The following is a 12,575-nucleotide window of genomic DNA, read 5'->3' on the forward strand; positions in this document are numbered from 1 at the left end:
TGAAGAATGTATGAGCATGCTTTTTTTTTGTAATCCACGGTCGGATGCAATTTTTGGTTTCAATTTCTAATTTGAGCAAATCACTTCTAAAATCTAGCTGACTGCTAGCCACTCTTTAATGCAGATGATGAGCTTTTTCAGGATGTTAGTCCTCTACTCCAGGCTCTACAGTGTCTCTTGAGGTTAGTGTCATTCTTTTTAGGGGGCAGAGGCTGTGTTGACCCCAGTTTCCTGCCATTGGGAGAGCTAGTATCTGGGTGGAGGGGATTGACTTGAGCTGCCCAGGGACCTTGGCACCTGGATGGCCTTAGGTGCATCAGAAAGACACGATTAACTTGAACTTAGACACCTCAATGGGTATGTCCCCATGTATCACATCATAACAAATTCACGCATCAGTATTTGCCCAGACGGGCACTTGATAGAATCCTCACACATCTACCCCACAAGTGCCAATACCCTACAGCAATACCCTAACCCATCACAGAGAGAGATCCAAATCTACTAAATGACACTTTTCCCACTGGGAGTGCAGGCCCTGCCTGCTGTGTGCCAATGGGCACTGAAGAGCGCACACTCTCTGCCCTCTTCAGTCTCAGTGCCAGGGGGGTTGCCCCATTCCTCCTGGGCATCGTTCACTCACTCACTGATTTTGCTGACAGGTAAAGAGTGCCCACGCGTTGACACTTTTAAACAAGCGAGTGGATCATGCCAGCCAGACCGGCACAAAATAAAGGAGCCATCTCCTCTGGCTGATGCAGGCACAGGCTTGCCAACCAATCTCTGTGGAGCTGCATTGTACAGTGCCTTTTGTTCACACTATCTGTGGCATCAGCTCCAATAGTGTGGCCAGACACAGAGAAGGTGATGGGATCAAGCTTGCACAAGAGTATCTCTTCCATTTGTGCCTATGTGCCTTGAGAGGCAACCATTAACATGTCATCAATTCCTATTCTGGAAAAAAAATCTTCAGATGAGTACATCTTGGCAGAAAAGAAAAGCTGGCACACAGACTAATAGCCTTAGGACTGTTTGGCCAGCTACCGCTGGGCATACCCATTAACCTTTTGCCATATCTTCTCATGTTATTATAGTGTGATTCTGAATCAGAGGGCTGGCAAAGGCCGTTTTGAGTCAGCTTGCAGTTAAGAGGCTCTCAATCCCCCACCCCTCCTCTCAGTAAGTAATGAGTTACAGCTGCAGACGACCTTTGAGTTCAATCTCGCCAGGGCCATCTCTCTCTCTCTACTGTCTGATGACTGGCACTGGGAGCACTGCAAGAAAAGCCATCTTGAATATTAATTGTGGAGGGAACAGGGGGAAAAATGTACCTCACCTTGAACATCCACCTTCTGCAGTCATCCTGTGGTCTCAGACCCCGAGAAAGGAATGCTAACTTTGCCCCTTTTACTTTTCTACTGGCATCAGCACAGAACAATCTAAGAATAAATCACATAACAATACAACCACACGACTGAGGTCCAGATGCAATACTTCCTGCCTTAGTCTAGAGACAGCAGAGGGTCCATGTGAAGGTCGGTGTGTTTTTGGTAGATCAGTGAAAACAGTCACTGAGGACCGTCACAATCCCATGAGAGTGAGACCCTCATTTATTCTGCTGAACTGCCTTGAACAATCAAAGGACATCACTTCTTGATCTGCCACACACGGCTGTACCAGACCTGTTCGTTTAATAAACGCATCCTGTCTGTATATTTATTTATAGAGAGAGGAAACTGAAACTAAAGCATTAATATGCATTCTGTAAAGAGAAATGAAAATACCTAAGTGAAACTGAGCAGTTCCCACTGCATAACTGCTGAGAAAAAGGTAGCATACAGAGCCTGCTGCACTTTAGCCTAACACCTTTAATGTATTCCTTTTCAGTCACAGAGTTGTCAGACATACTGCAATAAACTCCCAACTAGATCAACCCTGAGAAATGACATACTGGTAGATTTAGAAATGTAAAACATCTGTCTGTCACATTAATGAATCCCCCATCCCACATTTCCTTATGTCAACAAATCCCAATGACATCAGCAGATTTAAAAAAGAGCAAACACAACACAAACACAGAGAGAGAGAGAGAGAGAGAGAGAGCAAACAGTATCCCTATCAGGTTTTGACGTTTGATGTCACCAGCTGTGTGGTTAATATTAAACCATTAAACAACCACTCGCACACAAACGTGTTGAGAAACACCCATGTAGCCCAGTGCCAGACCCCAACAAAAACACACACACACACACACACACACAGACACACACACACACACACACACACACACACCCTCACACCTACACCACATTCATTCACCTAACAGAACAGATATTGTAACTTAGGTGGACGTGTACATTGGTCTTTTACAGTGACTTTTGGAGTGAAATGCCATTACATTATCTGATGTGGATAAACATTGCCTTGCACTGCTGCTAAGTTTATTTCACATTGATGACAAGCAGATTCTTGGGACTGACCAATCTAGCTACTGTATGACTCACTGGAGGTGCTTTCTGATCAAACTGTGATGACACCTGAGTCTTAACATAGAGATGAGTCATTTGAAGGGCCCTGTTTATTTCAATCAATAAAATAATGGTCATCATAAAATTAATAACACAGGGAAATCATTGTAATCCCTGCTTAGAATAATGACTTGATACCTCAACACACACACACACACACACACACACTGAGGGTGAACATGTGAGAAACCTAAAGCCAGCATACAGTGGCCAACTATAGGCCAGCAGGCCTACTGTAGTTTGCCACAGGATGTCCTCAATGGCATAATCTAGACATGTTCAGAGGGACAGGTACTACAAACACAATCATGTTCCAGGTTCACACATATATTGGCCTTCTGGATACCGAGATATCTATAAGAAATTGCAACAGTAGACCTACAACTATAACAAAAAAATCAAGGTCTGATTCTGCTGCACTGTCCCATCCATTCATTCATTGACAACTGAAGTTTTCATATACTATAGCAGTTTTGTGTCAACTTAATACTAGTCAGCAAGAATGCATCTCCAGAATCACAGTGGAAGCGGAAAGTTTAATTGCTTAGGCTATTTGATAAATATGTCATTGACTGTAAAGCAAAAACGGTTCTGTTAACTTACATCCATATCGTGGCCTGAGTGAATTTGCCCCGTCTTCATGGTACATCCTGCTTCGGTTTCCCCAGTTTAGAAACACTTGTCAAGATTTAGCTCCCGGTACTATAAACTTACTGGTAGGTCGACCCGACGTCTGTTGAACAAATCGAAATGCGCCAAATAACTGAAGAAAGGTCGTTTAAAATAGCTGCCGAATTACAGGTTTGTTGTTAATATTATGGAGTCAGCTGCAACTCATGTCGCTCGTCTCTCACTCAGAAAGCTCGCTCCCATAGCGTTGACTTCGAGCAAGAGGCTGTACCTCTCTACTCCACAGCGGTTTCCTCTGCCAAACCCCCAGCCATACCAACCTGTGGGCTAATGATCTACCCGCAGCTCCACCTGGCGGCTAACCTACTTTTAGGATTTGAGTTTAAAATATGCGCGCAATTTTACCCACGTTTGTAGAATGCGCACGGGAAACATTTTGAGTTCATGAGAGGCTGTTTGAGCCGCAGTGAATGGGGAAAACTGCCTAATAGTCTGAATCTCCATAGAGTGCTGCTGTTCACTGTGAGTGTTTGACTAGCATCACTATCACTGAGTAATAATTGTATGTTGTTTTATGTCTTTTAAACGATTTTAAACTTGTCAATATTATTGATTGAATGAACATTATTGTTTATTATTGCTTTTCCCCCTCATTTTCATTGTTTATTTCATTAGGCTTTTCATTTAGATTTTAATCTGTTCCCTGTTAAATTTAAATATTATATTGTTTTATATTTGTATGTCGCTTTGGACAAAAGCATCTGCCAACCATAACCATTACTGTTTGCTTTTGTTTATGTAAAGCGCATTGAATGACCTCTGTGTATGAAATGTGCTGTATAAATATAAACTTGACCTGATTTGACTAATGTAAATAAATCAACTATTCAGTATCGGTATTAGTTAATTAGTTAACTAGTGAAGAGTAAGATGGCTTAATTGTCCTGATGTTGAGAAAGGCCAATGAGGAGGCCTTAGGATAGCTTTTGGAGTGAGGTTACTCTATATTTGTTTTCTCCCCATCCTTTATGCAGTCTGATGTCGTTCACCTTCAAGGTTCTGTTTTTTCCCCTTCTGCACAGTTCATTATAGAGAACTGCTTGGGATGACCCTGTAGGCCTACTAATGAGTGAGTCCCCAGCACAAGTGCCACTGCAATGTGACAGAGATAGATAGGTGCCTCCACCCGAGGTAGAACAAAACACAATCATGTTTTATATATATATATATATATATATATACACTGTATATATATAGCTTTATATTTATAAAGCTATATATTAATGTGTCTATATGCGTGTATAAAACACAGCATAAACTGTGTAAGGGGGAAAGTGTTGGTGATACAGTCGTACATGTACTAGGGATGTAGTGATCAGCAGACACTCATAAGCATAGGACTAAAAATATTACCGATTAGCTTTTTTGCAGTTGGATGTACCTCTTGACCAGCTCAGCATAGCTTTCTACATGAGAACTGTTGTTTTACATAAATAGTAGACAATAAATTGTAGTTCAACCAGTAAATAGTTTTGCCTATTTGCATCAGTTTTTTAGGAAATCAATGAATAGGCCATTTTAATGGGTGTTTCCCTCTCTGACCTATGCTAAACATATTTTATTACAGATCAATGGCTTATTACCATCATCATAGGAATATTACAAAGGGGACCATTTTGGTAATGTGCCTAATGCCATGGCTGAAGAAGCTGTCATCAGATTTCCATGGCAACACATCAGGATGATGAGCATTCCAAATGCATAACTGCACAAAAACACATACACAGGACGAAGAAAGCAAGCGTTTGTATCCACCACTCAGTTGTCATCTCTAGAGATGGTGAAAGAGATGGAGGAGAATGCAAGCAGAGAGGTGAGTGGCAGAAATAAATGCCACCCCATAGACTTTTAAAAACAACGGTTTGTGAAACAAATGGAAAAATGGTGAGGAAAAGAGAGCCAAGTGGAAAGACACAGGACAGGGCAATTCTACTGGATTGGGGGGGGCAGAGACCATTAAAAGGGGTGCAAAAAGCAGAACAGACTGGGTCAAAGGGTATAGGGAAAAAAACAAAAAAAACAACAACAATGGAACAGAAGCACTTAGTGGTGATAAAAATGCAAGCATCAAATGCAAGCAGAAATGCATCAAAAGCAAGACAACAACACTGTAAACTTGTGGTGGTTCAGGCTGATGGCTAATAAATTGAACTAAAAGCTTCTGTAGCCTATGACATAAAACACAAACACAATTATTGTTGCAAATCTGAAGCAAAAAAATGATCTCACATATAATAGCAGACAAAATAGCACACGGGGTTGGTGAAAAGAGCATGACTTTATTTTCTACCATGTACATGGCATGAGGCCATAAGCAGTGACCTTCTTAAAAGCACTCACAAGAATCTCTCGGTAAAATAATAAGTCATTTGGCAAACACTTTGATACACACCTCCATAGACAATATACTCCATATATGTACAGTCACCCAAATACAGGCATGCCCTTCACAGCAATAGACGTCTTTTTTTCTTCATATCCATAAATAGATTTTTCCTTTCTTTGTCCAACGAAAAAAATAAAATAAAAATAACTTACATGTACATGAGAAGATACATTCACATTTTATCCCAAATAAATACGCTCTGTTTTTCTGACAAAAGAACACAGAAACACAACTGAAGCACAAAAACAAAACAAAAAGCTTTTGACACCACACGCACACATACATGCAATTTTGAATGCAATACTGAATGTTTGGTTATTTGTTGGGAAAGGACAGTGGTGTGAAGAGTTGAACATTAGTCACAAACAAATCTGAACATGATTCAGTCAGTCAAAAGCACAATACTCTTAACCCCAACAACAATATATACAATATTTACACACGCACACGCACACACACACACACATGCACGCACACCCACTCATTCTCTCTCTCTCTCTCTCTCTCTATCTCTCACTCACACACACACACACAAAGAAAGAAAATACGAAAGAATGAAACAACACACATCCACACAACAGCATAAATAACACTGTACTGGACACAAGCATACTCACACACGGCCACAGATACGCATCACATGGGTGACAGGGGAGAGTGTACAAACATTCCTTTTTCAGCGCACATACACACACGCACAAAGAAGCCAAGCAGATCCACCACATGAGAATTCACCAAAGGTTTGCACATATAACCACAGCATCCAACTCATCATCGTGGAAAGTCACAGAATAACGATAACAAAACAAAACAAAACAAAAACATCTGCATAGCACTGCTAGGTTTGCGAGAGCAGCAGGTAGCTTTGGTATGTCACAGGCCTAATGAAGAATTCCGTATGACTCTACTACTGAAGCATGTTTCTATATGGAGGACTTTGCAGGGTTTAACTAGGATCCGCTATCACATTATGCTTGATGTAATATGTTAACAAAACGCTGACAATGTTGATTACTAATTTATTCCACCCAAAGACTGCTTTGTAAATATTTTGTTTTGACTCACCATAAACGTGAGGTTTTTTCTTCTTCTTTTTGTGAACAGTGTGAATTAACAAACACTAAGCTAGCAACACAAGCCAAACACCAAAGACACAGAAACACACAGGCAAGTTCCCACCAAAAATGACCGTGGTTCATATCAGTCAGTTTAAGATCAGACTGTGATATCAGACTTCCCTCTTTGTATCTGTTCATTATTAACATCACTGTTGACAGAGCTCAAGAAAAAGCTTTAACGTTCTCTTTTACCAAGCAATCTAAACAGATCTGAAAAAATGACCAGTATTTTCTGTGAAATACAGTCCATAGGAAAATATCACTTGAGCTCTTTATAATTGGAATTGTTCAAATGTTATCTACTTCTTAGACTATTTTTGTCAAATGGTTAAAAAAAACAATAAAACATAGAATACACAGAAACAGTTTTAGCATGATTAAAGGCAAGTTTTGTAACCGCTAATGGTCTAGTATCAGTGTGTTCTGGATTGTCTTTTAATGTAAATGACATTACGAACAGAACTCTTCTACATCCACAAGGTTTTTGAACAACAGAAGTGGTGTGCCATTGCCCTCTATGGGTAAGACAGCTGTATTGCTAACTGCAAAAAATCCCTGGAAAAGGGACAGTCAAATTATTACATTTATTTATAAAGGAACAAACAAATTGATAATGGGTTTCTTATTGCAGTCAATTGCCCGGATCTTTACTGTACTGTACTTTACACCGCATTCAAGAATTTATACAATTAATCGCAACAGTATGAGATGTTGAAAGGACTATGTTTAGAATTGACACTGGCATTGGCAATGACAATCTTTCTTTAACTGTCTTGTCTGAACAGAATTAAGAACACAATTAAATAAATAAACAAATATAAATATTACATAAATAATACATTTAAACATCACACTACTAAATAATCATATACTAAAATATGTGAAATAAATATCCATTTATCAGCGAAAGGTTAAAATGTGCAGCCTATTGCCTGCAGTCTGCGACACTGATGTGCCACTGTTTGTGTATTATGCCCAGAACACTGCAGAAAGACTAGAGAGTGAATTTTATCTCATGCTTTACATCGTTACACCCTACCATATTGTAACACTGTGCAAAAGTCTCTCTCTCACACAAACACACACTCTCTCTCACACACACACACCTCAAGCTGCTGAAGAGCCTAATGAAGCGCATGCTACTTGGAAACCTTCATGGCCGCTTGTTGTCGCACTGCTGGGGAGCCCCTGCAGGCCTCCCCTCTCCTCCCTCCCTTCTGCTCCAGACACACACTGCCATCTGCTGGGGGTGGAAGACCCCAGCCTCTCACAGCAGATCCCCACCCCCCCCTTCCATCTACCCCCCCCCCCCCCCATCCCATCCATCTCATCCCTGTCCTGCTTCCACTGTTACTAGAGCTCTTCTTAGAGTTTCAGCAATGTAGGATGCAGGTGATTCTACTCCTGAAGCTTAACAAAAGCAGTACTCTACACAGAGTTGGTCTCAATGTATATTTAGCATCTGGAATTGCACAATGTGCCACTGTCACATGCCACTAAGGGTCCACAGAACGCAATCCATCTCCATATTCAATTAGTCTCAATAAATATAATGTTTTCAATTCATAACACTTAATTATTGCTGATGGAATCATTCTTCCACTTCTCTTGAGGGACCACAACAGAAAAGATATTCACTTAAACACTAGATAGAACTCTGGACTTTGAGGCTTTTGCATAGTGTTACGTATGGTGTAGGAAATACTACAAGCACAAAGACGTCTTTATGTTCACAATGGTAATGGAAGGTGACTGGAGCAGGACCCTAAGCGTTCCCCCCTTCATCGCGCGGGTCCTGCGACCTCGACCTCGGGGGAAACTGCCCAGGTGACCTCCTCTCTTAACATATGGGTGAGATCACTCTGACAAGGAGAGGCACGTTTGCACGATTTTTGTAAAGGCCATTCAGTGTTTCACAGAGGAAGCAGCATGACGTGAGTATGTACAGTCACTGCCTCAACGAATCATTTCAAACAGGCATAGAAGCGACAAAAACAAAACCAGGTTGCCACAGAGCCTGCATACAACACAAACAGTCCAACACAAATCCAGAACACGTAGCCAGTACATTTGTTAGCAAAAATAAAGAGCTGGGCATGTTTCTCTTTTGCTTAGAAATGTGGCTGCCAACAAAGTATAAATTTTTAGCTTAGCGCTACATTTGATATGTACATATATTATGACAACACCCACAATTACAGTACCTCATATGGCCTTTTTATTCATAAAGAGGACACCTGGGCAAAAGGCTTTCTCAACACTACCAATGCAGATTCCACTAATGCATTTATGCAAACCTTTATAGACCCACATCAAACTATTGTTTTGTTTCTAATTTTTTAACTAAGTACAGTACACTAGTTCGCAATGGTGTGAAATAGTTGCCCCTGACATGAAAACCAGTTGAGAGATTTTGCAACTGCATCCAGAAATAAATCCATTTTCAATCTGAACAACCATATCATAACATGAAATTAACAAACATAGAATTAATTAGGAGAAGCACAAAATACAGTTCTTTTGACAACACAGAGCAGCTAATTTTCCATAACCTCTTCATTCTCTCAACTGAAGAAAACAAAAAACCACAAACGTCAATCACATTGAACATAATACATGTTTACGTAGAACACTAACAGCACGGCAGGTGAGAAGTTTAAGTGGCATGTAAAATCATGATTGGCACAGCCCTTCCTCACCCCACCCCAACCCTATACCCATAGTCAGGCGCTTTCTCCTCTCTTCTGTTCTGCCAGCTGTGTCACAGCAGCTCCATGCACAACCCCCCCCCCTCCCCCTATCCACATCTCTCTCTCCTCCTCCCTCTCTGTCTTCATCTGTTCACCTCTGCAGGGCTGGCCGAGGCCCAGTACCGACCCACACGCGGCAGGCTCCAGGTGCTCATTACCGCTTGTTTTTACACGGGCAGCACCACCAGGAGCGGCCGCCACATCATTACTCACCCCATTCAGAGCCGCGGACACTCACTGCCCACTACGGCTATATCAGGAGCCCGACACGCACTTTAGACACAGGGTTACATAATCAGGAGGAGAAAGTTTTATGAGTAAACTGTAGGCTTTGTCAGACTAGATTGATTCTCAGCCAAGCTATTTTTATGATGCTATCATATATAATAGCATGTGTGTGGCTATAGGGTAATGGAGAATGCCAGCTGCCCTGTTGGGTACACATTACTGTTGAGTATTATGTAAAACTGTCATGAATGTATACTTAATATGACTCCCCTTCAATATAAACATCTGGGAGATGAATCTGACCAATTTTAACAGTAGAGGAACACATGAGGTATGACATACAGTGGATGTGGGTAGTCTGCATAAGTTAGCTGGGTTAAGCCTTTTGCCCGGTGCCACACCTCTCCCGGTGTGGTGTTTCGTTTTTTAAGGACTGGGGGGGTTACATGAGCACGTTGTTCCTCGTGTCGGGCAGCCGAAGGCCCACCAGTCCCCCGCCCACCAGAACGGAGGACGCTAGCAGGATGGGGATGGCCTTGGTGATGCCCACTAGAGAGCCGAAGATCAGGTTCCCCATCACCGCCGCCAATTTGCACAGGGCGTTACAGAAACCGAAGCCAGTGCATCTGAAAAGAGCGAGAGGGAGAGATGGGAAAAGGGAGAGAGAGAGAGAGGGAGAGAGAGAGAGAGAGGAAGGGGGGATGGAGATGGACAGACATAAGTTATATTTTAATTTCTTAGATATCAGATACCTGAAAATACAAGATTAAGGAATTCAGATCTGAAACAAAGAAGCAATAAAAACGGGCAAAAAGGTCAAATGGATTGATTTGGTAAAGAAAATGTGCGTGTGTGTGTGTGTGTGCGCGAGCGTTTGTGTGTGCGTGCGCGTCTGTGCGTTTGTATGTGTGTGTGTGAGAGAGAGAGAGATAGACTGTAAAACACAGGCCTAATGTAATCACAACATCCCAACACAATAAACACAGTCATTTATTTGTTTATCTGCCTGAGTGGGTGCGTGTGCACCTGTATTACCAGCAGTATAGAGCGAACTGCACCACCCACACAGAAGAGGAAATTACATAAAGACTCAGACAAATGAACTACGGAAAGACAAGACTACACCATGAAGGAGTGTCCACTAGCCCACTAGCATACCGTACCTCCTGTCTGTGGGGTAGAGTTCTACGGTGACCACATCCAGTGAGTTCCAGGCAGATATGCTCAGGCCGTTGTAAAGGCAGAGCATGCCGATCATCATGGATTCACTGGTGCCGAACCACAGGAAGAAGCAGCTGATCCCAGACAGGACCATGGAGAAACCTGTAAGAACAACACAAACAGCAACAACATTGTGTAAATATTGCAATTTACATGTAATAAAAAAATATGATCAAAACTCCTATGTCCTATTTATCCCCCAGTAATGAAACAGTTAATAAAGATTGGTTATATCACATTGGCATGTGAAAACATGAAATTTAGAGAAACAGATATTTAGAGAAATTCTTATTTTCAGATTTTCAAGTCTACTGTAGGCAGGCAAAACAATATTCGTACCTAACATAGACAAGCGCCCTATTTTATCCATGAGAAGAGCAGATACTATGTTGCCTGGCAACACAGCAAGGGTGCCCAGGAAGTTGACAAAGTAAACCCAGTAGGCGCTGTAGTCATCGTCAAATGTCATTTGACAGCCTGTCTTGTTGTGAATGAATGTGCTGTTGATAACCTCCGTTCCCCCGATGAGCTTGGAGTCATCAATGTCTGCAAAAAGACAAACACCACACACATGCAATTAAAGAATGGCAATTTTGCCTTTAAAAGCTCATAATTTATAATAACTTCTCTCTAACGCCAGACATTAATGCTCTATGCTAGACTTTCTCAGCTCTGTACTTCTCGTGGTAGCATAAAATTACCTCAGTAAATGACCAGCCATCTACGCGAAGGATAATGCTCAGAATTAATATCCTAATAACACCAGGAACTAAACCAGAGGTAATGGAGTCACAGTCTGCATTTAAAGTAATGAGACAAATATTGAAAATCATCTATGAATATCCTTATGAATACTAATCAGAACTTCTTGCCTCCCACTGTATAGCCTGGTCCAACCTACATCCTACACCTAGGAATGATGCAGCTAATTAGGGAGCCTACTTAGGGAGCTGCATCATAATATATTACTGTTTATTACTGTAAAACTAATATTAGTATATTATTCTCTGGGGACTGCATCTTATTTATCATCTTGGTCTAAGCCTTGCAGGGCATTCTTGTTTCAGTCTGAGGCTAAAGAGCTGTATGAAGCTGGCAGCACACCTAAAATGAATCAACCGTCATCATCATTGACAATGTGCTTCAGTGGATTTTTAACCATAAACCATTTTTGACTGTTACAAATAATTTAGACATAACAGTTCTGATTGATGTTGATGTTGTTGTGGTATGATTATTAAAAGACACTCAGAGGATTAGCCACAGTGGGAAGCCCCCAACTACACACACAAGAGATTTATAATCCTGTCCTGTGTACAATTGAAAATGACAACATCAGCAAAATAGCTGCCTAAACAGGTGTCAGACACTCTACTCATCTCAGGTAATTTTGAAGGTAAAAATTCTGAAAGGTAAAACAGACTATCACTGACACTTCACTGTGTCAAACTCACCTGTATTGTAGAAGAAAGTTCCAATAAATGTACAGTTTCGGAAGAAGGAGCCCACAGAAGAAATGTCCTCAAAGTGGCAATCACGAAACGTGGAGTCAATGAATGTGACAGACCTCATCTTCATATTCACAAAACTGCAAAGGTAACATGGAAGAGATATTTTGAGTGATTGTTAAACTACTGTATTCTATTCATGATTC

The 12,575-nt window shown here is 41.2% G+C and overlaps 2 protein-coding genes across 6 annotated transcripts in view; both read right to left on the reverse strand.

The window, feature by feature from the left end:
• The window catches only part of iqgap2 (IQ motif containing GTPase activating protein 2), a 53,117-nt gene extending 49,668 nt beyond the window's left edge, over positions 1 to 3,449 (reverse strand). For all 3 annotated transcript variants that reach the window (XM_042100920.1, XM_042100919.1, XM_042100918.1), the window contains exon 1: positions 3,132 to 3,449. In XM_042100920.1, the coding sequence (XP_041956854.1) occupies positions 3,132 to 3,177 (46 nt within the window). In that variant the 5' untranslated portion in view covers positions 3,178 to 3,449. The remainder of the gene's footprint in view (positions 1 to 3,131) is intronic.
• A 6,186-nt stretch (positions 3,450 to 9,635) lies between these two features.
• sv2ca (synaptic vesicle glycoprotein 2Ca) overlaps positions 9,636 to 12,575 on the reverse strand; it is a 38,422-nt gene continuing 35,482 nt past the window's right edge. For all 3 annotated transcript variants that reach the window (XM_042100077.1, XM_042100076.1, XM_042100078.1), the window contains exons 10-13: positions 12,376 to 12,509; positions 11,261 to 11,467; positions 10,864 to 11,023; positions 9,636 to 10,326 (exon numbers count right to left, since the gene is read on the reverse strand). In XM_042100077.1, the coding sequence (XP_041956011.1) occupies positions 10,143 to 10,326; positions 10,864 to 11,023; positions 11,261 to 11,467; positions 12,376 to 12,509 (685 nt within the window). In that variant the 3' untranslated portion in view covers positions 9,636 to 10,142. The remainder of the gene's footprint in view (positions 10,327 to 10,863; positions 11,024 to 11,260; positions 11,468 to 12,375; positions 12,510 to 12,575) is intronic.

This window comes from Alosa sapidissima, chromosome 8 (genome assembly GCF_018492685.1).
Source record: "Alosa sapidissima isolate fAloSap1 chromosome 8, fAloSap1.pri, whole genome shotgun sequence".
NCBI lineage: Eukaryota > Metazoa > Chordata > Actinopteri > Clupeiformes > Clupeidae > Alosa > Alosa sapidissima.